This window comes from Cucumis melo, chromosome 3 (genome assembly GCF_025177605.1).
Source record: "Cucumis melo cultivar AY chromosome 3, USDA_Cmelo_AY_1.0, whole genome shotgun sequence".
Classification (NCBI taxonomy): Eukaryota; Viridiplantae; Streptophyta; class Magnoliopsida; order Cucurbitales; family Cucurbitaceae; genus Cucumis; species Cucumis melo.
This window is the reverse complement of record NC_066859.1, coordinates 29,074,616-29,098,780: the sequence shown is the minus strand read 5'-3', so window position 1 is coordinate 29,098,780 and position 24,165 is coordinate 29,074,616. Positions and strand designations below refer to the sequence as shown.

At 33.1% G+C, this 24,165-nt stretch overlaps 4 protein-coding genes across 6 annotated transcripts; 1 reads left to right on the top strand and 3 right to left on the bottom strand.

Moving 5' to 3' along the window:
* Positions 1–588: 588 nt before the first annotated feature.
* LOC103487988 (abscisic acid 8'-hydroxylase 2) lies at positions 589–4,030 on the bottom strand. Of its 2 annotated transcripts, none has more exons than XM_051082370.1 (9): positions 3,523–4,030; positions 2,997–3,318; positions 2,423–2,575; positions 2,098–2,343; positions 1,940–2,032; positions 1,743–1,821; positions 1,466–1,572; positions 932–1,050; positions 589–820 (listed from the first exon to the last, which is right to left on the bottom strand). In XM_051082370.1, exons 1-9 carry the CDS (start codon positions 3,759–3,761, stop codon positions 721–723), a joined length of 1,458 nt encoding a protein of 485 aa, XP_050938327.1. In that variant the 5' UTR covers positions 3,762–4,030; the 3' UTR covers positions 589–720. The 2 variants fall into 2 exon arrangements, with proteins under 2 accessions (XP_050938327.1, XP_008444740.1); XM_008446518.3 differs by having other exon boundaries at positions 2,423–2,572; positions 3,523–4,022.
* Positions 4,031–4,342: 312 nt separating this feature from the next.
* On the top strand, positions 4,343–10,297 carry LOC103487989 (inositol-pentakisphosphate 2-kinase-like). The gene is made up of 10 exons (XM_008446519.3): positions 4,343–4,619; positions 4,695–4,812; positions 5,049–5,252; positions 5,454–5,601; positions 6,707–6,747; positions 6,958–7,068; positions 7,204–7,803; positions 8,322–8,527; positions 9,091–9,241; positions 9,822–10,297. The coding sequence occupies exons 2-8, from the start codon at positions 4,711–4,713 to the stop codon at positions 8,475–8,477; spliced, it is 1,362 nt and encodes a 453-aa protein (XP_008444741.1). The 5' UTR covers positions 4,343–4,619; positions 4,695–4,710; the 3' UTR covers positions 8,478–8,527; positions 9,091–9,241; positions 9,822–10,297.
* A 664-nt stretch (positions 10,298–10,961) lies between these two features.
* On the bottom strand, positions 10,962–17,862 carry LOC103487990 (transcription factor bHLH110). Of its 2 annotated transcripts, none has more exons than XM_008446520.3 (11): positions 17,833–17,862; positions 16,112–16,224; positions 15,894–16,024; positions 14,751–14,828; positions 13,452–13,644; positions 12,870–13,320; positions 12,071–12,184; positions 11,875–11,940; positions 11,646–11,711; positions 11,429–11,488; positions 10,962–11,315 (listed from the first exon to the last, which is right to left on the bottom strand). In XM_008446520.3, exons 5-11 carry the CDS (start codon positions 13,550–13,552, stop codon positions 11,145–11,147), a joined length of 1,029 nt encoding a protein of 342 aa, XP_008444742.2. In that variant the 5' UTR covers positions 13,553–13,644; positions 14,751–14,828; positions 15,894–16,024; positions 16,112–16,224; positions 17,833–17,862; the 3' UTR covers positions 10,962–11,144. The 2 variants fall into 2 exon arrangements, with proteins under 2 accessions (XP_008444742.2, XP_050938326.1); XM_051082369.1 differs by having other exon boundaries at positions 11,652–11,711.
* LOC103487992 (cyclin-T1-3-like) lies at positions 17,625–23,351 on the bottom strand. The gene is made up of 7 exons (XM_008446522.3): positions 23,032–23,351; positions 22,001–22,324; positions 20,385–20,466; positions 19,332–19,466; positions 19,050–19,222; positions 18,793–18,944; positions 17,625–18,514 (listed from the first exon to the last, which is right to left on the bottom strand). The coding sequence occupies exons 2-7, from the start codon at positions 22,228–22,230 to the stop codon at positions 17,922–17,924; spliced, it is 1,365 nt and encodes a 454-aa protein (XP_008444744.2). The 5' UTR covers positions 22,231–22,324; positions 23,032–23,351; the 3' UTR covers positions 17,625–17,921.
* Positions 23,352–24,165: the final 814 nt, after the last annotated feature.

Here is a 24,165-nt window from a genome sequence, read left to right as displayed (position 1 = left end):
ATAAAAATTTGAATGGAAGATTCCCTATCACTAATCTCTTTGAGGATTCTTGTTTGTGGGTTTTTTTTTCCTAAAGTAAAAAATTGCAACTAGTGGTTGAGTTTTAAGTGCAACGATTTTATAAATTTGAAAATATAATCGTAATAGCTCTCGTAATTTTGCAATTTAAGGGATTAAATTGGAGAAATTATTTTAAACGAGAACATTTAGATCACTATTATATGTCTATCATGATATCGATAAATACAAACATTAGTCTATCATAATCCATCGTAATATTTTATTATGATTTGTAATATAGTTGTTCATTTTCCTATATTAAATAATGGATGGAATTTAATTGAAAAGCACCTTATTAATTAAAAACAATGTTACAATGTGAAGTAGGAAGACTTTTAAAATGAATCTCATTTTTGTCTTGTCATTACAAAATTCAATAAATGAAATATTTTTATAATATGAAATGGGTTCCATCATGTTGACAATTCTTTCCTATATAAAAAACCAAGATTAATTTTAATTATTAGTATTGGGATACATAAAATTTTCAACCCTTTTGTATTATTTTCATTGTAAATCATACATATACACCATCAAATCAAAGCTGAATACTAAATTAAGTTCTGTTTTAGAATTTAATTTTTAATTATTTTATATACAAAAGATAAAAGAGAAAAAAAAAAAACTTAATTATTTGATAGTGTTACGATAGTACATAGTTTAAGATTGAATAGGCGTGATGAGAATTGGACAACCGCTCTTTAATTTGGTGAAAAGCGCCCACTTTTCAATGCTGGAGTCGCAGTCCATTACTTTCCATCTACGTAAGATAAAATTGAACTTGTTTAAGAACGAATACTCACCATGTAAGTGTATTAAATAGTGATGTAAAGAATGGAAAAATAGAAAATGAAATGGTTTGGTGAGTCACCTGAAAGAAGTAACCAAGCGGTGAAGAAAGACGAGCATCATGGCTTTGGCTAGGTTCATACCTAGGCACTGCCTCCCTCCCATCCCAAAGGCTAGAAAGCCAAATGCCTTTGTTTCTTCCTATCAATTTAACCCAACAAATTAAAAAGAAAACTAATTGTTTGGACTATTTTAAAATTTTAAGATTTATTGAAATTAAACGAACTAAAAATAAATATTTGAAAAAAATATTAATAAAAATTAAGTGATTAAATTCAAAGTATATAAACTAAGATCTGGTTTGACAGTTATTTGATTTTTGGTATTTAAAAGTTGAATATATAAATACTACTTCTATGCGTTTTTGTAATACTATTCCTATTAATATTTTCAAGGGGTTTATTTCAAAAATAGGAAAAAATACCTATTTATATCATTTTGATTTTTCTATGAACGATGAATATTTTGACAATTTCTCTAATAAAGTAGTTTCCAAGAACATAAAAATGATTAGAAAAAAAAAAAAAAGAAATATAAATTGTAATGTAATTCTTACATCAAACCTGGATGGATCAAACTTAATTGGATCTTTGTAAATAGAAGGATCTGAGTGCAGTGATCTCACATCAATGTTAACATTCCAACCTTTCTTGATTTTGTAATCTGTGTCCCAAACAAACACATCAATCATACATTGTCTTCTTTTTTTACCCTTTATTTCTTTTGTCAAACTTATATTCACCGAGTTTTAGGTTAAACATCAAACATAAAATTGTATTTATGTAGCTAATCTTGATAGATGGAAGAATAAAAAGAGAGAAATATGAAAGTGCCTTGAATTTCAGTGTCGTGAAGGATTAGCCTCGGCAACCATGGAACAATAGATGCTAACCTCAAGGATTCTTTTACTATCTACAATATTTGTAACAATAATATTACACATATACATATGAAAAAGAATGTAACATTTCAAAATGAAAAAGAAGAAGAAGAAGAAGAAGAGTGTATGAAAAATGGTTTCATTTATTACCTTGGCAGCATAGGACATGTTGGCAAGATCTTCCGATGTAAGGAAATTTCGATTCTCTTCTCGTTGTTTCTCCAATATTTTAAATTGTTCTTCCTATTTCAATTCAACGTTACAATAAACAAATTTATGAATTAGAACGAGACAAAATTAATACATACCTTTAGATTTTGAAGCACGTCTTGGTTCTCATCTAAGAATTTCACTATCCAAGTGATAGCACTCGCTGTTGTATCTTGTCCAGCAATCAACATCGTCAATATATTATCTCCAATCTCCATATCTGATAGTGGTCTTTCATTGTCCTCTTCCATCAGCAATTGTTGTAGGAAATCTTCATATTGGAGCTCTAATTCTCGTCTCTCCTGAATTATGCTTTTGAGTTTCTTTATGATTCTTCGTCTTGCCTAATCAAAACGTAGAGTTTGAAGATCGAAAATATTGCATTGAATAGAGAGAAACTGGATTAAGAAATAAAATTACAACCTTAAGACCTGTGTCGAATCTTGTCCATGGAAATCGCCATGGGAATGCGAGCATAGCTGCACAAATATATGCAACATCTTTTTGTATCGTCTCTACTTCGTTTTCCTCCTCTAAGCTTATTAACATCTTACACATCGCTTTGCATGTTATCTCCTCCCCACAATTACACAAAAATTTCATTAAATTTTTACGAGTTAGATTATAAAGTTTTGTTATATTTTATAAATATTTTTGGTTCATTTTGCTATTTTTAAAAACAAACATTTTAAAATTTTAAAAGTTATTATTATTATTATTATAGTTTCAATATATTATTTTTCTTCAAATTTATAATTAGTAAATAAAAGTAATTTTTAAAAATTAAGGAAAAAAACTTAAAAATTAATAAAAATTTAAACTTTAAAAACATCAATAAATTGATAACTTTCAATTTGAAATATAGTAAATCTTCAAATTAGTAAATAAAAAAAAAATCTTAAAAATAACCCAATTAACTTATTAAATATAAAATTAAAAAGTTGTATATTTTACGTTTATCTATCAAACATAAGTCGAAAGACGTTCAAGAAAATACCTTGAGGGCTTCGGTGAGGACGAAAATGGTGGAACCACTCTCCCATCTTTGAAACGTCTCGACAATTTGTCGATCGAATTGAGGAACGAAAGAGGCCAAAAAGCAAGAAGAGAAGAGATTGATGAGACGACTTCGTAAGAATTTGTGGTGTAAATGTGGAGCACAGAGCAAACTTTGATGGCCGACTAACTCAGCAATGGACTTTATGTACTTTTTAGTGAACCTTCCTCCTCCATCGTTCAGTATAAGCTTCGCCCATTCTGTGCTTGATACAAACACATGTGTTTCCCCAAATATTCGAGTCTTAAAACATCCTCCATACCTATAAATTCGATTTAATTCATATTTGTTCTTATTATTATAATATGATGTAACGGTAAGTTGGAACCAAAATTGAACCAAGAACACACCTGACGACACTGCCGTATCAACCAATTCCAAGTTTCATTGATTCGAACACTTTGTATAGACAAGAAAGGATATGGTTTCTTAATAAAGAAAAAGAGAAGAGGGAAGTTTCATTTACCGGAGGCAGCGGATTCTGACGAAATCATAAACGCCGCTGCTACAGTTAACGGCAGCCATGAACTGCAGCGTCTCTCCAATGAAAGGCAATCCTCTGCTTCCAGGAGGAGTACCAGCAGGAGAAATCCGCGAAGACGGCGACTTATTCTTCAACAAAAAATGGAAAACGACAACGATCCAGAGAGCAACAGCGGTGGCCGTGGCCGCGGCCGCAGAGCACCAGAAGCAGAGGGAGGACATGTTTTTTGATATGGAACTGAGAGATCAGAGAGTGTTGTAGAATATTTGTAGGAGTTAGATTCTTGTAGATAATGATGGGGTTGGAGTAAAAATGAAAATGGGGTATGGAATTGGCCGACAGAGGAGAGCTGAAGTGATTGAGTTGAGGCACCAATTTGTGTCTTTTTTCTTCTTCTTATATGGTATGGGACGCAATGCATGAGGAAAGCAACCAACAAACACAACCGAAGGATTCAATTTATGCATTTTCATTGAGATAGTGGGGTTTAATCAAATTGATTTAGTTTGGTTAAGGGGTTGCTATACATTGATTATGATATAAACACAATTTTTTTTGTTTAACCTTAGTGAAATTATGCTTGTTATCTCAAAACGAATCAAGCTTAACTAAGTCTAAAGGTGTGGAATTTTCTTGTACTTTATTCTATTTTTTCTATAAGAGGAATCTTCAAATTTGTCATTTTTATATTTGAAGTTTTAGATACCATAATGTAATGTAAAGGACAAAAAAGGGTGGAACTTCAAATTAATTTAATACATAAAAAGGAATCATAATGTTATTATTTTTAAAAAAATTTAATATGATAAAACTCCCCAAAACCCCCACGAGATTGCATGGAACAAAACATCGGAGTCCCTGTTAATCCAAAACTTGCCTTTCCCTCTTTCAGATCTCATCCGCTTCCATTTCTCAGCTGATTCTTCCACCTCCATCTCTATATCCCCAAATTTTACTATCCTCGTCTTTTTCATTACTCACTTCCTCTTCACCTTTGCATTGTGGAATGTGGGTTCCCTCTGTTGATCTAGGGTTTATATCATCGGATTTCTTCCGACTACACCCGATTTTCAGATCAGGTACTTTATTCTCTTTCTCTCCATCTCCATCTCCCTCACCCATTCCTTCTGTTTAATCTTTTAAGCTTATCTCAGACCACGAATACACGGGATGGAGACTGTACTAAAAGAGAAGGACGCTGCGGATTGGGTATATAGAGGTGAAGGTGCCGCTAATCTTGTCCTTGCTTATACTGGCTCCTCTCAACCATTTGTACGTTTAATCTATCTCTACCCTTTTTCTCTCATTGTGAAAAAAGATGGAAAAATTTGATTTTTATTTTGGATGAATTTGGTAGTTTGTACGTTGTTAAAAATGCTTTTATCATATGGGAATCTAAATGAAGGGGTGGTTTCAATTCAAAATTAGAGAGAGAAAGAGAGAGAGAGAGAGAGAGTGTGTGTGTCGTTTGTGTCGAATTGGGGATTAAATTATTCTTCTTGATGTAGATTGGAAAAGTTATGCGTATACAAAAGGCTCCTATCAATGGGTCACAGCGTGCGAGGAGTCCGACGGCATTTTCTAAATACGAATACTTGTTGTGGGGTGACATAGGGAACCTTGTCTCTTCCAGTGATAGGGACACTGCTGCCCAAACCTTTGTGCAGCGTGTAATGAGCCCCTTATTGGGTTCCAAACACGTTGATGCTGGTGTATGTCCTTCCTTTGCTCTTTTAAGTGGATTGATCAATTTCAGAAATACAGCCGATTTTATACCTTCTTCTCTTTGTATAATTCTACCATTAAAAATGTTGCAAAACTGAATGTACCCAAACATTTGTTGAGGCTGTGATGACTTGTAGCTCGTAGACATGATATATATTTCTCAGTGTAGTTTCCCTTTACACTTGCAGAAACTTATCTTAGTAAGCAAAGAATTCCTAGAGTTGGCAGAGAAGAATGTAAGTAGTCAGCGCCCATCTTGGAGGGTAAATGCCGGAAAGATTGATACTCAGCGTGATTATGTTCTTATTCTATCTGATCATTCCATTTTCCCTAACGGTAATAATATTCCTTTTCCCTTCAAGTTTTCTATTAAATACCGTTTTACTACTGAATTTTTTAATAAAGAACGGGACAATCTGCATGTGTAGTCTGTCTGACTGGTCATTTGTTCACAGAAGGTGAAAAAGCTGTTTAAATTCTTGCCGTTTTTCATACAATTGTTCTATTTTCTTTGTAAAGTAGAAAGGAACTGTACTATTTATTTATTATTTTTCCCCAATGGTTCCTTTTCCGTGAGAAATGAACCAAGGGGCAGATCGTAGCTTTTGCACATTATTCAAACAGAATTTTCCAGTAGGTTACACATCGTGGTAACTTCATTTGAAGAGAAGCCTATAACTACTGCTTGGATCAATTAATTTTAAGTGGGGAGCAACTAGAATTAACCAGCCTTGACATCTTTAACGAGTTTCTGCCCAATGTATGCTAAATGTTCTAGTAGCATCCAGGAACATGCATCTTCTTCCACTGGCCCAATTAAATTAACCTTGCTATCTTTGCTAACCTCATGTTCAAAATGAATAATTCAACACTGATTTTAAGTTTTATTCAACATTGATTTTAAGTTTTCATTAAGATGTAGAAATTATCTTGGTATCTGTGCATTGATTTTAATCTGCGTTGTAGTCATGATGTAGGATGGCCATTTTTGGAGTGACAAAGGTTTCCTTCCCAATTCCTTGTTTTCTTGCTGTTGATGTGTTGCAGTGTTCTGATTTCTCTCTTAAGAAAGAAAAATGAGTGTCTTCTGATTGTTTTATAGTTTGTATTATAGATATTTTGATATTCAAGAGAACTTTTCAACATGTCATAATGAATGGTCAACTGTTCTGCATATGATTTTATTGATTCGACTATCTCCATCTTTGGTATGCTTTTAAAAAATATAAGCTAATGGTTTAAGAAAAAACACCCGAATATGCGTATGTTTACCACTTTGATTTCTGTTTGAAGTGGAATGCTACCTTAGGAATTGCCTGGCCTTGCTTGCATCCATGAGATAAGGCAGATAATGACGTCCTTGTTAATTTTCCCCTATTGTTTTCCACTTGCTTTCGTAATTTTATTCTGGTGATGGAATTGCTTACTTTCTCTATTTCAGGTTCTTTGGAAGGTGAGCCTTGCATATCTGTTGAGATAAAGGTACTTCTCACTTCTATTTTACTAATTTTGATTTCTTTAGGGAATTGATTAATTTAGTTCTGCAAGCATTCCTATGGTACCCTTTTAACTGCAAAAGGAAAATGGAGAAATAAGAAAAAAAAAAAAAATTCTGCAATCATTGCTCTGAATGAATGATCTGACATGATTCTCTTCTAAATCTTGTGTTCTGTTTTCCTCTTACCCCCAAAGCCAAAATGTGGCTTTCTCCCATTCTCAAGGTTCATAACTCATTGCAATGCGGTTAAAAGGTGTATGACTCGTTTCAGAATGCACCAAGCTCTTAAGTTGCATCAGGAAGAGGTAATCTCTCATCAACAATTTTTTTTTTATGATTGGCGATTTAGTTTTGAGTTATTGTTTTGATGAATTTAGCTTCCTTAATTGATCGTTTCCTAATATAGTTTTCACTGGTGTTGCACTTTCTTTATTTTGTAGATATCAGAGTTCAGTGATTATGATCCACTAGACCTCTTCTCTGGATCCAAGGACCGTATACTTAAAGCAATTAAAGATCTTTTTTCCACACCTCAAAACAACTTTCGAGTGTTCCTGAATGGCTCTCTTATATTTGGGGCACTGGGTGGTTCTGCAGAGAATACTGACGTGATTGTTGGAGAAGCATTTGAAGATGCACTAAAGTCTGTGATCCTGGCAGATGATGGGTTGTGCACTAGTAGCTTGCTACAGCTTGTCACTGATACTTTATATAAATCTGGCGTTCTGGATCGGCTTCTTGAAGTCCAGAAGCTTGATAGTTTGGACATTGAAGGTGCTATTCATGCATATTATGATGTAATTTCAGAGCCGTGTGTGGTTTGTGGACAGTTGAATGAAGATGAAGAGTTGCATAGATTTGCCTCTTTACATTCCCTCCCTCTTGATCAAAGCTTAAAGATTGTTAAAAACTTTTTGATAGCTGCTACTGCTAAAGACTGTAGCTTGATGATTAGTTTTAGGCCAAGAGAAGGTGAAGACTGGGGGTCTTCAAATAATACAATATGCCTTGAGTCTACAGGGCAATTTTTTGATTATAAGGTACATTTAATTCATCTTTCGTTCTGTTTATTTCAAAGAGATTCCAGAATATTTGAAAGCATTTTATGTTTATTAATCTTCCAATTGATATTCTTGACACTTGAGAGTAAAGATTTAAGAATGAGGGAAGAGAGTTTGTTTCTAGAAAACAGTTATGAACATTGAAATCAAGCAAGCGTCAAACAACTATTTGGCATTTTCATAATAATATATGATTTTTAACTTATATTATTAATTATTAACAATTTATCAGGTTTCTCCGGTGGATCTTTTGAATTCAATGACTTTCAATATTGCATCTCTTTGGGTTTGTGTAAAATATTTTCCTTCTTGCTCTAGTTATGAGCTTTCCTTCAGTTCACCATATTTTTAAAAACAAATGCAGTCCATATCCAAGGATACAAAAAAAAAAAAAAAAAGAAAAAAAGAAAATGATTGCCAGTCTCTAGTAGATTTCTCTCCACTTTAAGATGTCAAATTATTTGTGAGGTGGAAATTACCTGCTTACAATATTGCAGGTATACTTCATTGACTTGGATCTAAAACCTATGAAGAAGATGGAAGAATATTATGAACTGGACAAGAAGATAGTGAGTCTCTACAGAAAAATAGAGAAAGGGAAAGTAGGTGATATTTCAAATGCAAAATTTTACGAGTCTATGGTTGAAAAGTAGATCCAATAATAAGGAATAATTTCCTCATTGAGGATTTACTTGTGTATGTGGTAAGTCCAATATTTTGACTGCTTTCCTTACCGTAATTATTACAGTGTGCATGTTCTGGGGTTCTGCTTCACGCAAATTTATATGTACTATTTCACTGTTTTGCTCATTGCTGCCAAATAAGATTCTGTGATGCAACAAATTATATAATATTTCACCATGGCTTAGTTATCATGCTTCACGATCTTGAGCCTCCCTACTAGTCCTCAGGTAAACTTTTGCCCAGTCCAAAGCTAGGTATAAGTGACAATGAGGATTTTGTTTTGTTAGATTATAAAGATGTCTACTTTGAGGCTTGAACTCGGGTAAGGTTACTCTAAATAATCCAAGCCTTTACTACAAGAGCCATCCCTTGTGAGTTATGATTAACATGTTGATTTTCCACAAATTTTCTTGTTTACCTGGCGTTTTGCCTTAAATTAACCGCATCCTTTAGGAAAATTTTCTTAGCATTCAGTTTTCGGAAGTTTGAACTATTATCAGCAAATTGCAAATATTTACATTTTTCGGGGAGATTATACTTGATTGAATCTCTATTAATCCTGAGTATCATAAATGTTTACAGAATACTGGAGATGCGGGGTTTGTGTTGCCCATGTCTATATCTGGACCTTCAGACAGGAATTTGTGGGGAAAGCTTGAATGCTGTGTATCATGGTCCAATGCAATGGCTGCTCTTGGCTGTACCCTTCCCTAAAAAACGAGCCATTGAAAAGGTCACTCTCTTGCACCCCTTTGACCTTATTTGTATTTTTTATGCATGCATAAAAGCAAAAATCTCTCAAGACTTCCCTTCAAGGGGAAAAAAGATCTTATAAAAGTTGATTGGTTAGTGTGGCAAAATAAATGAAAAGCCGACAAATCCTCATTAATTTTTTTTTTTCATTAAAAGGAGCTCGTATATGTTTTGCAATAGCTACAAGTAATGCTGGTTGAGTTCTCCAATAGATTGACCCCAATTAACACAACACCCATGGCTTCTCCCTATTCAACCTTTCTAAAAGCCTGCCGATATTTTGGTGCTTCATCCTTTTATGGTATTAACACTTTAAGTATCCTTTCTGCATCAGCTGTGCCATCATAATATTACCTTTCACAGTACATAACACACGATCGTATCTGTAAACTAGTTCCTATCCTACTCTATTCCAGTCATTAGTTGTATATGAGCTTCAAATCCCTCTCTCCTCTTCTTGGAACGGTAGGATGTTTTGATGAGAGCGTAGATGCATACTGTTATTTCTTCTGATTTCAGTCATTGGTTGTCTTGTGATTTTGATTATCTTCCTCTGGCAGGTATAAAAAGAAGGGAAGTCAACCAAGAAACTAGGAACTTTTTTTTAGAAAAGAGAGATGTAGGTGGCGTAGTAGCACGCACACTGCAGCGCATGCTACTACAGTACGACGCCTCAGCGTCAAGTGTGATAGATTGCACAGAGCCCTGCTTTGATGGAAGGGCTAGAGTGTAGAGGAGCCATGTGTAATATAATGCTATACGTTCTGAAGGGGAATTGGGCATTGGAAAGGACAAGAAGACGATAGACAAGAAGGGACGGAGTAGGGAGAAAGACAAAGTCGAGGGATCGAGGACGAAGTCACGATTCTGATTTCGCCTCATTTTCCCCTTCCTTTCTTACCTTCCTGCATGTGTTTATATGGATTTCATCAATTTATTAGGTAAGTGAAGTGATATTTGACTTGTAGGATCCCTACTCTGTTTTTGTTATACTCTTTTGTTTCTTTTTTAATTTTAAAAAGAAGTTTGATTCTCACTCTATCTTTTTTTTTTTTTTTTTTTTTTTTTTGGTTGAATTTAATCATGACCAATGCAGGATAAGATTCAACTATTGCTTTCTTAGATGGTAAAAATGATTTTTAAGTATATAATCATACATCAAACAACTTGATTATGAGGTAAAAAATTCTCACAACAGAATTTAAATACAACATAGTTATTGAGGTCCCATTCATTTTATTTTACTAGCGATGATGACATTTTTAAAAAGAGTTTAAGGGTATTAATGTTAATTTTGAATGTTCATTGATGAGAACATCCATAAAAATCATAATCCAAACTGTCTTGATTGATTCATTTCATAAAATTCATACTCTAAAACTCAATTACTAATGGTTCATCACCATCACCTCATCACAATGTGAATAGCCAAATTTGTATACTAGGATCTTCTCTTTTACATATGGTTATTTACATGGTTTCTTACATATCACCCAATCTATAGAAACAAATAGAAACTAACTTTTCTACTAATGTTACAACACACTATCACTTTAATTAGGGATGTCTTTCCCATTCTGAGATAATCGATGTCCTAATGCAACATTCATTTCAATCGAGATTTTGCAACCAACTAGTGAGATTAACAATGAAAAATCACGATGGGACTTCCATAATTTTAGCTTTTGGGATCGGTGAGATATTGTTAAAATCAATAAAGCATCAAAGGGAATGCTAAGGGTGCTGTATAATATAAACAGAATGTTAGTTTTTACGAGGATTAAATAGACTAGGACTAGGTTATCTGCCATTTGACATTGACTTGACCAGGATTAGGCCATATGTATAAAAATGTAATTTGAACTTGGTGGTAACCAAGTACATCAAAACAACCTTCTATTGAAATTTGCGGCGGCCAACGGGGGCCAAAGGCTGCCGATTCTGCCTCCGTTGCTTGAATCCTCCGGTAAGTAAGAAATGCAAGCCAATGGTACTAAGCATAATCCTTTGGCTTTCAAATCACTTTCTTGTTTCTTGTCATCATTTAATTCATCCTGTGGAATGTAATACATTTGTGAGAACATTGAAAGTTAGAATAAATCTTAAGGAAATGAATTAAATTGACCTTCCCCTCTAGAAATAATTAAATCAATTAAGAATTTCTCACCCGACATGTCGTTTTGTAGTTTTTGCTGCGACATGATTTCATGTAAGAGTGGCTTAGCATCTGAGAAATTAAATAATTTTATCTCAAACTATTAGTTTACAAAAATATATATATATATATATATATATATATCTATATATATTATTTTGTTCATTTATTTAAAATAAGAAAAGAAAATAAAGTATGAGAAAGAGAAATTAGGAGATGGAAATAATACCTCAACCTGATTTTGAAGGAAATTAATATAACTAATGGCCTCCATTAGAACTGATGCTGTATCAGTCTGCAATGTCAGTTTAGGTAATTTTAATTATACGTCACTAACACAATGCTACATTTTCGAAAATGTCCAACACAAACTTAATCGATGAAGTTAGTCTCGTAAATTCTTGAACTTTAAATACATACAATCCTTAGTTTGATGTGCTTTTTGTTTCCTTCCATACCTTACCAAATGGTGCCACTAATTGCTGAAGTGCTGCTATTCTGTCTCCTAGTTTTTCTTTTCTAATCTGTTGAACAAAAATTAATATTTAATGCAATTATCATAAAAAAAAAAATGCTAATTATAAAGATTTTTTCAAACTAAGGACAATAATAATAATCCTAAATGAATGAATTGGAAGTTAAAAGAATTATTACCTTTAAAGGAGGGCAAGAGGCTCGTGGCTCGACTCGCGTCTTCTTGTTGGAATTTGGTTTTTGCTGCTTCAAACTATAAACTCTCTTTGCATTTGTAACTTCATGGTTTCCAATCTTCAAATTTTTTTTAGATATTATTCAACATTGATATATTTTCTCAAAAATTAGAAAAAAATAATAATACTATCAAACATCAACAAAAGAAAAAGAAAAAGAAAAAGAAAAAAAAAAGGAAAAGAAACCAGTGATTGGTTCAAAAAAGAGAAAAAAGATTCCTTCTTTAAAATCTTATTTTAGTCATTGACTTTTAAAAATCCTTTCTAGTATTACAATTTTTATATCTTAACATTTATAAATTATAATCTCCTACTTTTCCATAAAAAATTATTTAGTCCTTACAAATATATATATATTTTGGTTAAAAATGACATTTTGGTTCAATTCTTTTCATTTTAATTCTTATGATTTTAAATATCCAATTTTAATTTATATACTTTAAATAAATTTTGATAGAATAAATTGAAGATTTATTAAAAAATATATAATCTAAAACTAAATAAACTACTGCGTTTAGGAACAAAAATTATATTTGATCATATTGTTCGGTACATTTGATATCAAATTGAAACTATAATATTAGTAAAATAAAACATTGAAAGATGAAAACAAAAAAAAGTTTAACAAAAAGTAGCATATCATTTTAGAATGTTTCGATAAAAAAACCTAATGAAACCGAACAAGAGTAAAATTGAATCGATACTAATAATTTGAAGAAAGAGAAAAGGAAAAAAGAACTCACTTTAGTAAGAAGAGAGGATGAAGTTGTTGATTGGTCCAAGAGATGAGGTGAAGAAGCAAATGAAAAAGAATGATCAAATAATCCTAAAGAGCTTGAAAACTCTGTCGTCATCGTCAATGGCTTATAATTATTTCTCGATGAAACATTAACAGTTGGATGAATTTTGCTGCAACAACAACTTTGTCCAATCTTCTTCATTTGATCATCTTCTTCAAATTTTGAAGAAGAATGATAATAATAGTAATCATGGCTTTTCAAACTTTCATCATTATTGGTTTTCTTTGGAGAATTATTAGAACTTGAGTCCTTTTTCCCTTCTTTATCTTCATACCTTTTCTCTTTGCTAATTCCATGGGAATTATAATGCTGCAAACTCGTAAAGCTTTGTGCATCAATGGCTGGATTCAAATCTTGGAAATGAAAAATTGGTTCAAACTCACAGTTTGGTGACCTACCAACAAAAACACGCCATCAAAATGTTTCAATTCGAACATAGCTTAACTAGTTAACAATTATGATCTCTATCCCTCTTGTTGTTGAGTTACTTGATAAATAAAAGTACGATATGTCGAGAGTACTTACAAGGAGAGGTCGGGAGTCCAAGCATGGCCGCTTCCAGAGCCAACAAGCAATTGATTTTCGAGTTGAAGAAGTTGTTGATGGAGATTTGTAGAGAAATCCATTGGTGAAAAGACGAACCAAGTTTACTTAATACTTACAATTTCCTCTCTTGAGGGGAACCTCCTTTTATAATATAATGCCTTTCCTTTAGGATCTAAAATATGGATATGAAAAAGAAATTTGAAATTTAAATTATTAACAAAAGACAACGTCTTCTTCATGGCAAAGAATCCAACGTGGCTGCCACGTTGAATCTCTAGTTTACCCGTTGGCATACTGAAATTATAGTTTTTTTCTTCTTCTTAATTTCTATTATTTCAAGTTATTTAGTGAGTGACGGCATAATTTATGATATTATTTTCTACTAAATAATAAAGCAAACTTTTTTAAAAAATTGAAACATAATAACTTTCGTAAAGTTGGAGAAAAATCAAGACTTGAAATGAATATGGCGGTGTATGATTCCAAATTTTTTTAATTTGTCTTAAATCCTAATCTATATATGTCCGTTGTACTAAACATAAGAAAAAAAATTAAAAGCAGCTTGTTTGAAAATAATGTCATTTGGAAAAATACCAAATTAGATTTTGGCCTTTACCTTTAATTATTATATTCGACAACTTTGGAGTAAAAAGAAGTAGTTGATTGTAAAGTTAACATTAAATTATGCAGATAAAGATAAGTATAGTAAAGTATGTTATAATATAATGAATCTTTTGTCTAAAATACAATATTTATAATTAAAAAAGAAAGAAAGAAAAAAAAAAAGAAAAAAAGAAGAGTATTCTGTTAATTAAAAAGACTACTTCTTTAAGAACATTTTTTAAAGATATTATGAAGCTTTGATTGGGTTAAAATAAGCCCCACACCACTTAATATTACCAGTTCATTATAGAATTTGAGAAAGAAAAAATATATATATAACTTATATTCTTATGCACTCAATTGAATAAATTTTAACCTCAAAGTCTTAATTTCATAATGTTACATCTAAAATTAGATTGATAGCAAAATTCCATAGCTATTTAGTGAGTATAGCACAAATTTAATGAACATATATTGTTTCTCGTAATGTTGCATGTGGAAATTATAGTTTCACTTTTATAACCTTATTTGTAAAATTTGAAGAATTAAGAGAACTTTTCTTCCTTTTAAAAATGATATGTAATAAATTTAAACTAAAACTTTTCAAACATTCAACATTTATAGAATAATATAGAATCTACGAATAAACTTAAGTATAAGGATAAAAAACAATACCTCTCCATTATCGAAAATAAGTTTGAAGCAATTCCATGGTTCCTCAATTTTTGTTCTTTGTGAAAAGGTTTGAGTTTCCTAATAAAAGAATTTTAATTATTATTTGACATGTTGATAATTAAAAAATTTACAATATTAATAATGGGTACAAATGATCACATACCAGGTAGTCAAATAGAAATCAAATACAATCGTACGAATAAAATGGAGATGTAAAAAATTTCAAGCGAAGTTCATAGATATTGTAAGTTAGTATTTTCTTCGAAGTTTATAGATTTTCTCATTTCCTTCTTTTTGTTTTTGTTACTTGCAAGACTAGAAATTTTCTTTTGTGTTTCTCTTTTGATGATTTATAGATAAGATTTTTATGGATACAAAAATTCAAGTTTAGAATTCAATATGATAACATTAAAGCTTTATAAAGTTCAAAAATAACTGAAGTACCTAAAAGAAAAAGGGTTTTATTTTAGATAAAACCTTTTTTTAAAATCCTGTTTAAGGCAACATGACAATATGGCCTCAAATTTCTTTATATCTTTGACCACATTTCTTTCTCTCTTTCTTTCTTTTTCTCTTTCTTTTGTATATAAAGGCAAAGTTCCTCTTTAATTTCTTTATTCAACACTATCATTTTCCAAAAGGTCTTTCCACTCGTGCACTTGGCCCATAACATCCTTTCATTACAAGAAACACAAATCTAAACAACAATTTGAGATGTTCTTAAACACCTTTTAAAGTTTCTGAGTTAGAAATCTCAGATTTCTCAAACCTAACATAACATAAGAGGGCCATGTTTTTGGAGTAGACCATAAACATAACACAAGACATTACATGCTCAGACCGTTTGATCAAGATGAGAATTGAAGTTAGAGAACAAATCTCCCAAAAAAGAAGTCATTAGCTATGATTGAGAACTTTATAGCATATGGGGTCCATCACATCATTCAGTAAAAGGTGTACCCTTCATAAAGTACAAAGTCATAGTTTTCAACTTAGGTGTAGAGGTCAAAAAATAAACTATACTCTCATTAACCCCTTCCCCAAAAATAATAATAATAATTTAGGAGGGGAAAAAAACAATACAACAAATCAAATATGCTCTGAATTTACAAATAGTTTGTGGTTGGTTATTCAACTGTTTACCTGAGAAAAAATTAGTAGGGGCCTCATTCCTTTTTCTGTTCTATGAATGAAGTGATTTCATAGTGTAATCCACATTTTCCACATCAATCAAGATTGAAAATTCAGCTTTTCTTGTGCCGATACTTTATCTTCTAAATCCCAATCAAGCAGGCAGATGAGTAATTATCAGAAGGAAAAAAAATGCAAGTATATATATCTTAGAGATGGTTCAAACTCACTGGTTTGCTCTAAAGTTGAATGTGCTAGTAATCCTTCACTATCAACAAGCCTGGCTTTTCCTTTTCCCTAGGGTTCTTCAATGTAATTTTCGCTTTCACAATGCTCATACCTACTGAAAGAATATGATGCCATTAATTTAGTTTCAATACATAATAGCAATATAGTACCATTCAGTTTTTCCCCCTGCAACAAAATCTCATAGTTCAATTATTTGACCACTTCAAAGTAATCTACAAACTATTCGAGTCAAAAGACGATTTTGCATGTTTTGTTAAAGAAGGATTAAAGTAAATAAGATTTAAAGGTGTGTTGGGAAGAGACAAACCATTTGCACGAAAGAGGGGAAAATAAAGAAAAGAAAAGAAAAAAAAGAAAGTATATGCTTTCTCAAGAAAGGGGGATGAAATCCAAACTCTGCTTGGGAATGTCTTTCCATAACCACAAACATACCCCTTTTTCCTTAGCTAAAAGCTTTGCCTTATACAATTTGATTCCTCATCTCCTTGGTATCTATCAGGTTCGTATAATAGTGGCAATACAAGGACATGGATGTTCATATACATGATGGTTAACATCCCTAGATGGATGCACACTAAAGCTTCATGTCTCAATGCTTTTACGTTCACTTTGCGTAGAGTACTCTAAAATTTAACATGACTTTATTTCTTCCATAATTATGGCGGTGCCATTTCTATCTATGAGCACAGCCTGATTCAGGTTTACCAGGAACAAAAAGTCGAGCAATCAAGGATAAAGAGTTTCACAATCATACGCAAGCCTGCTGTGCATCTAAGTGCCTTGCTTTTGCTCGAAATGTGTGAAAGGTTGTGAAAATAACAGTTAGTGAGAGCTAGATGTAATAAATCCAATGAGTCCCACTAGTCCACTGCTTAAAAGAAGGATTTCTGAAAGTGAAAAGGGAAGAGAAGACTATTTTATGAGGAAAATACCAACTCATTAAGCTTAGTCATGAAAGACTAAAGATTTTTTTCAGGCTACTCCCTTCTCTGGGATGGACAAGAAATTTGGGCGACATATATTCTTCTACTTAATCCTTTAATGGGTTAGGGCTTCTCAGCAGATTCATAAGAGCTAATAGCACAAATAATATGGTATACAGTAAATCCAATTGAAAGAAGAAACAAAAATAAGCTTGCATGCATGGAGGAATTCTCCTGATCCCCTTACCCCTATAGATTGTATACAATTCACTCAAAGGTTCTGAACCCAACTTTATTTCTTTAGAACCAAAGACATTTTACCATTGACACTAGGAATTACGATTTTTTTTTTTTTTTTTTTTTTTTTTTTTTGTAAATTTGATCTAAGCAACCTAAACACAGTAAGAGCCAACAAGCAATATAACAAAACTGCATAACAATGAATGTGGGGAAGGATCTTGTCGCAAGGAATGAGAAGCGGACGACACCTAGGTATGTTTACATTAAATGCTACACGGTATCTCTCAAATAAAAAAGGTCCTATAAAAACTAATGATAAGGCTGCAGAAAATTCTCAACAGAACAAATAGAAAATTGTTATATAAATACACTTCAGCATAAACATGTACACTTACTTATCAATGGAGTGGTACGTTATTAGACTACATAAGAGTTTTTTTTTTTTTTTTTTTTTTTTTTTTTTTTGGGGGGGGGGGGGGGGGGGGAGGGGGGGAGACAAAGAATGAATAATAAGCTGAAAGTGCCCTCTTAATACTTACAGTTTGAAGAATTTCTGGAATTAATCAAAAGCTCTGACAAGAAAAATATTGATGATACTTTATCCGTAAGTAGAAATTCATTCCCAATTTCAAGATGCCTTTCTTTTCTTATTTAATGAGGATTCGTATTCTAGCTCTATTCCCTGTTCCAGCTCTTTTTCTATCCATGCTTCGCCGTCAATGTCTGGACTCATGGGCTGTACTTCCTTCGTACTTGTAGCTCTAGAAAGTCGTCTTCTCTTTATTGCCTCTCTGATTTGAAATAAGTTTATCTTTTTGCAGTCCTTAGAAACTGGAATAGGAACAGTTGTTGACAGTGTGATGTGATCAGAATAATTTTCCTCAGTATTCTGACAAATCCCAGTATCACCATTGTCAATGACACTACTTGAACTTCCCGTGTCGCTTGTTTGGCAGGGTAAAACTTCCACAGGACTGATACTGTGATTTATATTTTGCTGATTGTGGCAACAATTAGGCATTACAGACTTATTGCACTCACTGGACTCTGTCATGGCTTCATGACTCTGATCAGAAACTGTCACGCTGGATATACATGATTGGGAACTATCAACCCTTGTCTGTCCATCTAAAACTTCTGGCTGGTGAGGTTTCTCTTTTGAAGGTGGTAGGCTTTGTTTTCTATCTTTCTCAAATAGCTTCAACATTTGCTGTATAACCTCTGAAAGGAATTCCAAAGAAAATGATAGATGATCTCAATAACCAACAGTGATATAGAGGGGTAAGACAATAATGATTAAAAGTAACTGTACAGTGACAGACCCAGTGCAATGTCACGGCAAAGAGCACAGATAACTTTCACTCCCTTTTCTTTAGTAAAAAATACTCACACGGTGACAGACCCAGTGCAATGTCATGTGACCATCAGTGCCATGCTCATTTGAAGACAAAAATTGTCAAGAGAGAATAAACACAAGTACAAAGATTCATTTTAACAACCTTGTAACTGTTTTGGCGAAACATCAAACTCCATCCACCAAACCTTTCCCTTATCCGAAGGCAATTTCACCTTTTGAAATTTGGAAGCAAGAAATATTGAGCCTGCTGCAATGTAATGGGGTTTGTACTCCAAGCACAGCGTTGTACAAAGCCTACAAGTTCCATGATGGTCACATTAATCTCTTAAAGAGTGCCTGAAATATTAGGAAGTAGGAACAAGTAAAAATAAACTAGATGATAAAGATCAAGCCCTTTACCAATCATTTACAAAATTCCAGGCCACCTTCCCAAGGTCAGCTGCCATTCCCAATCTTTTTAGAGCAGCAACAAGTGGCTTGTAGGGAAGTTGAATATCAACTTCAAATGCAAGTGTTGACAATAGAAGCCTCTCTGCAATCAAGATTAATTCCTTTTGTTTGTTGAAAACTTCCTACAAGCATAAAGTTGCATTCAGCCATCCCATTATTTCCTTTATATGTGCAGAATTATCAATCACTTAAACATTATTGTTAAAGAAGATAATAGTCAGACTAACGTACCTTTTGTCTGATTCTTTTAGAGGCAGAAGGATCCCATTTGAATATCAACTCGTAAGCCACAACAACAACATCATTCAGAAACCGGGGTGTTTCTTCAATCTTACAGGCAAGAAAGATACCTGCAGTTCCAATTGTCTGCAACAAATTATACGTGTTAGAGTTATAAAACAAAATCCTGTTGAACAGATCACTTTTTTTTCAAGGGAGAAATCTAAATAGGTTCATGAGCCCAGATGACATCTGTTTTTCTTTATATCCATGGGTGTTTGGGCCAGCAAATGACATGGATTATTATATTTCCAAAAAATATGATGTTTCTTCATTTGATCTTTTGCTTCAAAATTTAGTTTTTCTTTTCTTTTCAATACACACACACACACAGAGGGTGCAACCCCTAGAAGATTCAAATATTTTTACATAGGAAAAAGACTCAAATATTCTTCAAAGCCTAAGGAAGCATATCAAAGGAAATGGAAATCGTTCTATGGACCAATGACTTGGCTCCTCTACGACTCTTTGGGATAGTTCTCAGTTCAAGGCCATTCATAAGTAGTGGTTCTCACCCAAAAGTTTTGTGTATGCAGGTGTCAAGTACGGTTAATACATTTTGAAGGCTTAAACTTGACTATAGAACTCCAAAGAAGAAATCCTTATCTAATTATGAACCCAAGTTGTCGCACTGTAAGTTTAAAAGTAGAAGAGAACCAGAATCATGCCTTCTCCCATTATTCTATAGGAGAAGTTTTGGGCAGCAGTATTTCAAGGATTCAGTTTCACATGGGTTGTCAACTTGGCAGCAAAGATAATGTTTTTCTTGAGGTTTGTAGCATTTAGTTGGGATGACTAAATTATCATGATCAAAGCTACAGTCTTTGTGGGGTCTTCGAATATATAAGAACTGATGTAATTTTTAGAAGAATGCAAGCACCGTAGGTTGGTGAAAAGGAAAAAAATTCTCCCGCTACAATCACTGGTTCTTAATGATGCTTTAGTTTTTTAACTTTTAACTACTATAGGATTGGACTTTGGAAAAAAAAATCTTAATAAACTTACCTGCCAGTCATTTTTAGCATGGGATTGACGCATATAGAACCGGTGGCATAGCATCATGGCACTTGCAATTGTTACTTGAGGCCTGAAAGGTATACAAATCCCAAATTAGCACATCCACGTGAAAATTTTGAAACAGTCCTGATTAATAAAATAAAAAATAATCATCAATATCTGAACAACAGCTACCAATAAACAAGATGCAAGGTCCATTCTTATAGAGGCCGGTAAGTGGAGATAATTGAAATGGCTAAAAAGTTATATGAAGAATCATCCATTGTAAGAAAGATTTCTCACCTAAAAGAACAGGAGAAGAAATAGTTGAAACTAAGTTGAATTACAAATTTGGTCACTATTGTTTGGAGAAAGTAAAAATTTAGTCCCTTTGGTTGTAAAAGTTAGAACTTCATCCTTATGGGTTGATAAATCTCTAAATAGTCCTTATGGTTTGATAAAACCATCTAATCCATAGAGACTAAATTTTAACTTCCTTCAACTCATAGGCCAAACAAGTAATATAACCTTGAATCCACTTAAATATGAACAGAGTACATTAGAAGAAATTTTCTTGTAGTAATTGTGACTGCTTGAGAGTTGGATGGTGATGGAGGTGGAGAATCTGGAAAATGATGGGAGGGAAGGGGAGACTTCATTAAGCAGATAAGCAAAAAGTACAATGCATACAGCAGAAATATAAAATGAAGATCGTGAACCCAGGCATGCAGAACCTTGCTACCATTAGGATTATGAGAACAGATATAGAAATGTGTTAACAAAACATGTTTCAGCATTTGGTATCAGCAAATGCACGGTGCTCCTGTGCCAGCCTACTCACCAAGTGTCACCTATGGGTTTAGGACTCATTCCTTATATTCTCTATTTTCCAACAAAATCAACAACAAGGCTGTTGATGCATGCTATGGGATCCCTTTATTCACTAGACCACAACATGCCTGTCATCAACTGTATTATACTATTCAAAATAAGTGCTATAGTATAGAAATCATTTTTAACCATTGTTTTTACTTGTTTAATATTATTCTCTCTCTATATATATATATAAGAAACATAGATGTATATTCATCAAAAGAGTCAAAAAGGGCAGTCTACCGGTAGAGGGTTGAGGCAGTAAACCCCCTCCCACAAAACTAATAACCACATAATGGAGAAACCTGGAAAATACACTAAGTAAACAAAAATTCAAATCATATTTTAGCAATATCAACCCAAATACCATGAAGTTTTCTCCTAATCTCAATATACAAACTCCAGTTCAAATTCAAACACAAGCATATCCATATTTCCAGCTGTTCTCTTCCTAGGTTTCCTACTTTGTACCAAAACATAATGAAAATGCCCCATGGAACTATGAAAGCATTGACCACCTACAATAATGATCTGAGAAACAAAATTTGTGTGTCAAAAGAGATGGTGACAGAAGATTGATGATAGCAAATCCGCATAGACCAAATAGTAACTACAAGGAAAGACAATTTTACAAATTTCTCAGGAAGGAGTCAGCAACAACATGTTGCCATTTTTTTCTTTGAACAAGAAACAAAATCTACATTAAGGAAATGCACAAACTGTAATGCTCATGGAAATTATTAAATTCTTACACTTTCAGTTTCATTCCAAGCTCTTGCAGAAATGAGCAATATGACTTCCGCAGTTGAGACTCTTTTTTGAAATCAATTCCATCCTTCCTGGAGGGCGAATGATTTTCAATTTCCTGTTTGCAGAAATACCATTTTCGTGCAGAGAGCAGATGCTCCTCCTGCACACAAAGGCTAGGTGTAGTTCCTGGAATGTGATTCGCAAGATGATTTTGGGGCAGCTGTCTTGCCATGCTCTCACTCTCTCAACTCATCGAACGGCTTCAAACAAACCCAATAGTGACCGTGGAACGACTGACAATTCTGTTTCCACAAAGATTGGAAAAACTGCAGAAAAGTGGCAATGGGGAAACTGATAAATGGACTAAACCATTTAGGTAGGACCACATCACTTGCTATTAAAACACAGAACTTTCCGCTACATCCGTCTCTTCTCTCTTCCTTCTAACCAGAACTAGTTCGAACCCTTCTCAACATCCATCAAGCAATGAAGTGGAAAGGACCCCTCACCACCCTCGACACAATCACACACACACCCACAAAGGAAATAATAAAAGAAAGATAATAATAAGAATCGACAGATTGAACATTCTATTAGAATTAAAATGTTAAATAAAATTATACATTAATACTGTTCCTACTCGCAAAAAGGCACACTCCTCATGCAGTAACCAAAATGAAAGCAAATGCAAAAACCAAAGAGGAAAGCAGTGCCTTTACATGAGTTTACAAAGCATGATAGAAAAGCTAACTTGGACAAATATGCCAAACAATTTATTGTTAGCTGATCAACAAAAAACAGAAAAATAAAACCCTACAATACAATATATCCTCCTCCTAAGAAAAACGAATACAATGGAAAAGGTATTAATACATGAAGTGGAAAAAACCCTAAAATATTAGACTCGAACCCATTATTACAATAAAGACGAAACATTCAAGCGATCCTAAAACAACCCATAAATCGTTGCCGCCTCCAGGAATTAAGGAACGAACAAAAAGAGGGGAAGAATTAGGTCAAGAACATGAATTACCTGATGAACAGGGGCATACCCAGAGGAGAATATTTGGGTTGGGAACGGAGCAGCTTAGAGCTGCGACGGAAACCCTAAATTCCGGCAACCAAAAACAGTTGTAGAAACGTAAGATTGGAGTGGACTTGAGTTGACTGGATTCCTTAAGAATCACGCAAACAAACGGAGGGTTTTGGTTGACGGATCAATGAGATTCCCAAGTTGGCGGCGAACACAGAGGATGTTGGAGAGCAGAACGTAACACAGAATCCGCCGCGCCAAAATCTTAGCTACCAATAACGCCTCAGATTTTTCTCTTAAAAATGTTGTCAAATATGAAATCCCTTTCTCTAGGTTACAAACTTTCAAGTTTTTTGTTTTAAAAAAATTATTAAGAAAAACCTTACCATAATTAATTTGGACGTAAATTAACCTAAAATTTTTATTTGTATTTTGTTGACTTAAACTTCTAGTTTAATTAGGAATATGGTACTACATTAATTAGACCACAGTATTATCAATAACTTTTTTTAAAATATTTTAAAATACAACTTAATTAGATATTAATATTAATATTACGAATGAATATGATTAACGGTAAATACTTGATACAAAAGATGATAACGAGGTCGAGTGGATTCGACTTGGGCAATTTAAAATTTTAAAATGATGTCATATTTAGTAGTATTGGAAACTAATCGAGATAAATGTAGTTTTATATTAAATTTAAAATGTTTTTGTAATTTAATTTATTAATTTTTTTACTAGAAAATATGATATAAAAAGGATAGTAAATTATAGAAAATAGGTGACGTTATATAGATTAATTAATTAACCATTCTCTCATCCGGAAGAATCCAAATTGGATCTAAGCCCAAGTAGTTTGGGCCCAGAATTAAGCTCGCCCCCGAAGGGGCTACCGATGGGGCTAAGAGGGGGAAATATTTGGGCTTTTTAAAATTAGACGGCCCATTCAAATATTCCCCCGAGAAATCGAATTATTGGGTTCTCTCATATAATTTTAAGAAAAGAAAATTAGTAAAAATAATAATAAAACAAAACTTGATTTTAAAATTAAATATTTGTTCAAACTATACATTCCTTAATATTAACTAAATTCATCCATTCAAATTATATGTTTAATGCCTCAATAGG

Coding starts and splice junctions, on each gene's coding strand:
- LOC103487989 (XM_008446519.3), top strand. CDS start 4,711: ATGGAGACTGTACTAAAAGAGAAGGACGCTGCGGATTGGGTATATAGA. Junction 5,602..6,706: donor TCATTCCATTTTCCCTAACG/GTAATAATATTC, acceptor TCTCTATTTCAG/GTTCTTTGGAAGGTGAGCCT. Junction 7,804..8,321: donor GGCAATTTTTTGATTATAAG/GTACATTTAATT, acceptor ACAATATTGCAG/GTATACTTCATTGACTTGGA.
- LOC103487988 (XM_051082370.1), bottom strand. CDS start 3,761: ATGTCCTCCCTCTGCTTCTGGTGCTCTGCGGCCGCGGCCACGGCCACC. Junction 3,319..3,522: donor GTCAGAATCCGCTGCCTCCG/GTAAATGAAACT, acceptor TCGAATTTATAG/GTATGGAGGATGTTTTAAGA. Junction 1,051..1,465: donor TTGATCCATCCAGGTTTGAT/GTAAGAATTACA, acceptor TTAAATTGATAG/GAAGAAACAAAGGCATTTGG.
- LOC103487990 (XM_008446520.3), bottom strand. CDS start 13,552: ATGGATTTCTCTACAAATCTCCATCAACAACTTCTTCAACTCGAAAAT. Junction 13,321..13,451: donor TGGACTCCCGACCTCTCCTT/GTAAGTACTCTC, acceptor TTTTGTTGGTAG/GTCACCAAACTGTGAGTTTG. Junction 11,316..11,428: donor ACTACAAAACGACATGTCGG/GTGAGAAATTCT, acceptor TACATTCCACAG/GATGAATTAAATGATGACAA.
- LOC103487992 (XM_008446522.3), bottom strand. CDS start 22,230: ATGGCAAGACAGCTGCCCCAAAATCATCTTGCGAATCACATTCCAGGA. Junction 19,467..20,384: donor ATGCTAAAAATGACTGGCAG/GTAAGTTTATTA, acceptor AATTTGTTGCAG/ACAATTGGAACTGCAGGTAT. Junction 18,515..18,792: donor TTCGCCAAAACAGTTACAAG/GTTGTTAAAATG, acceptor AATTCCTTTCAG/AGGTTATACAGCAAATGTTG.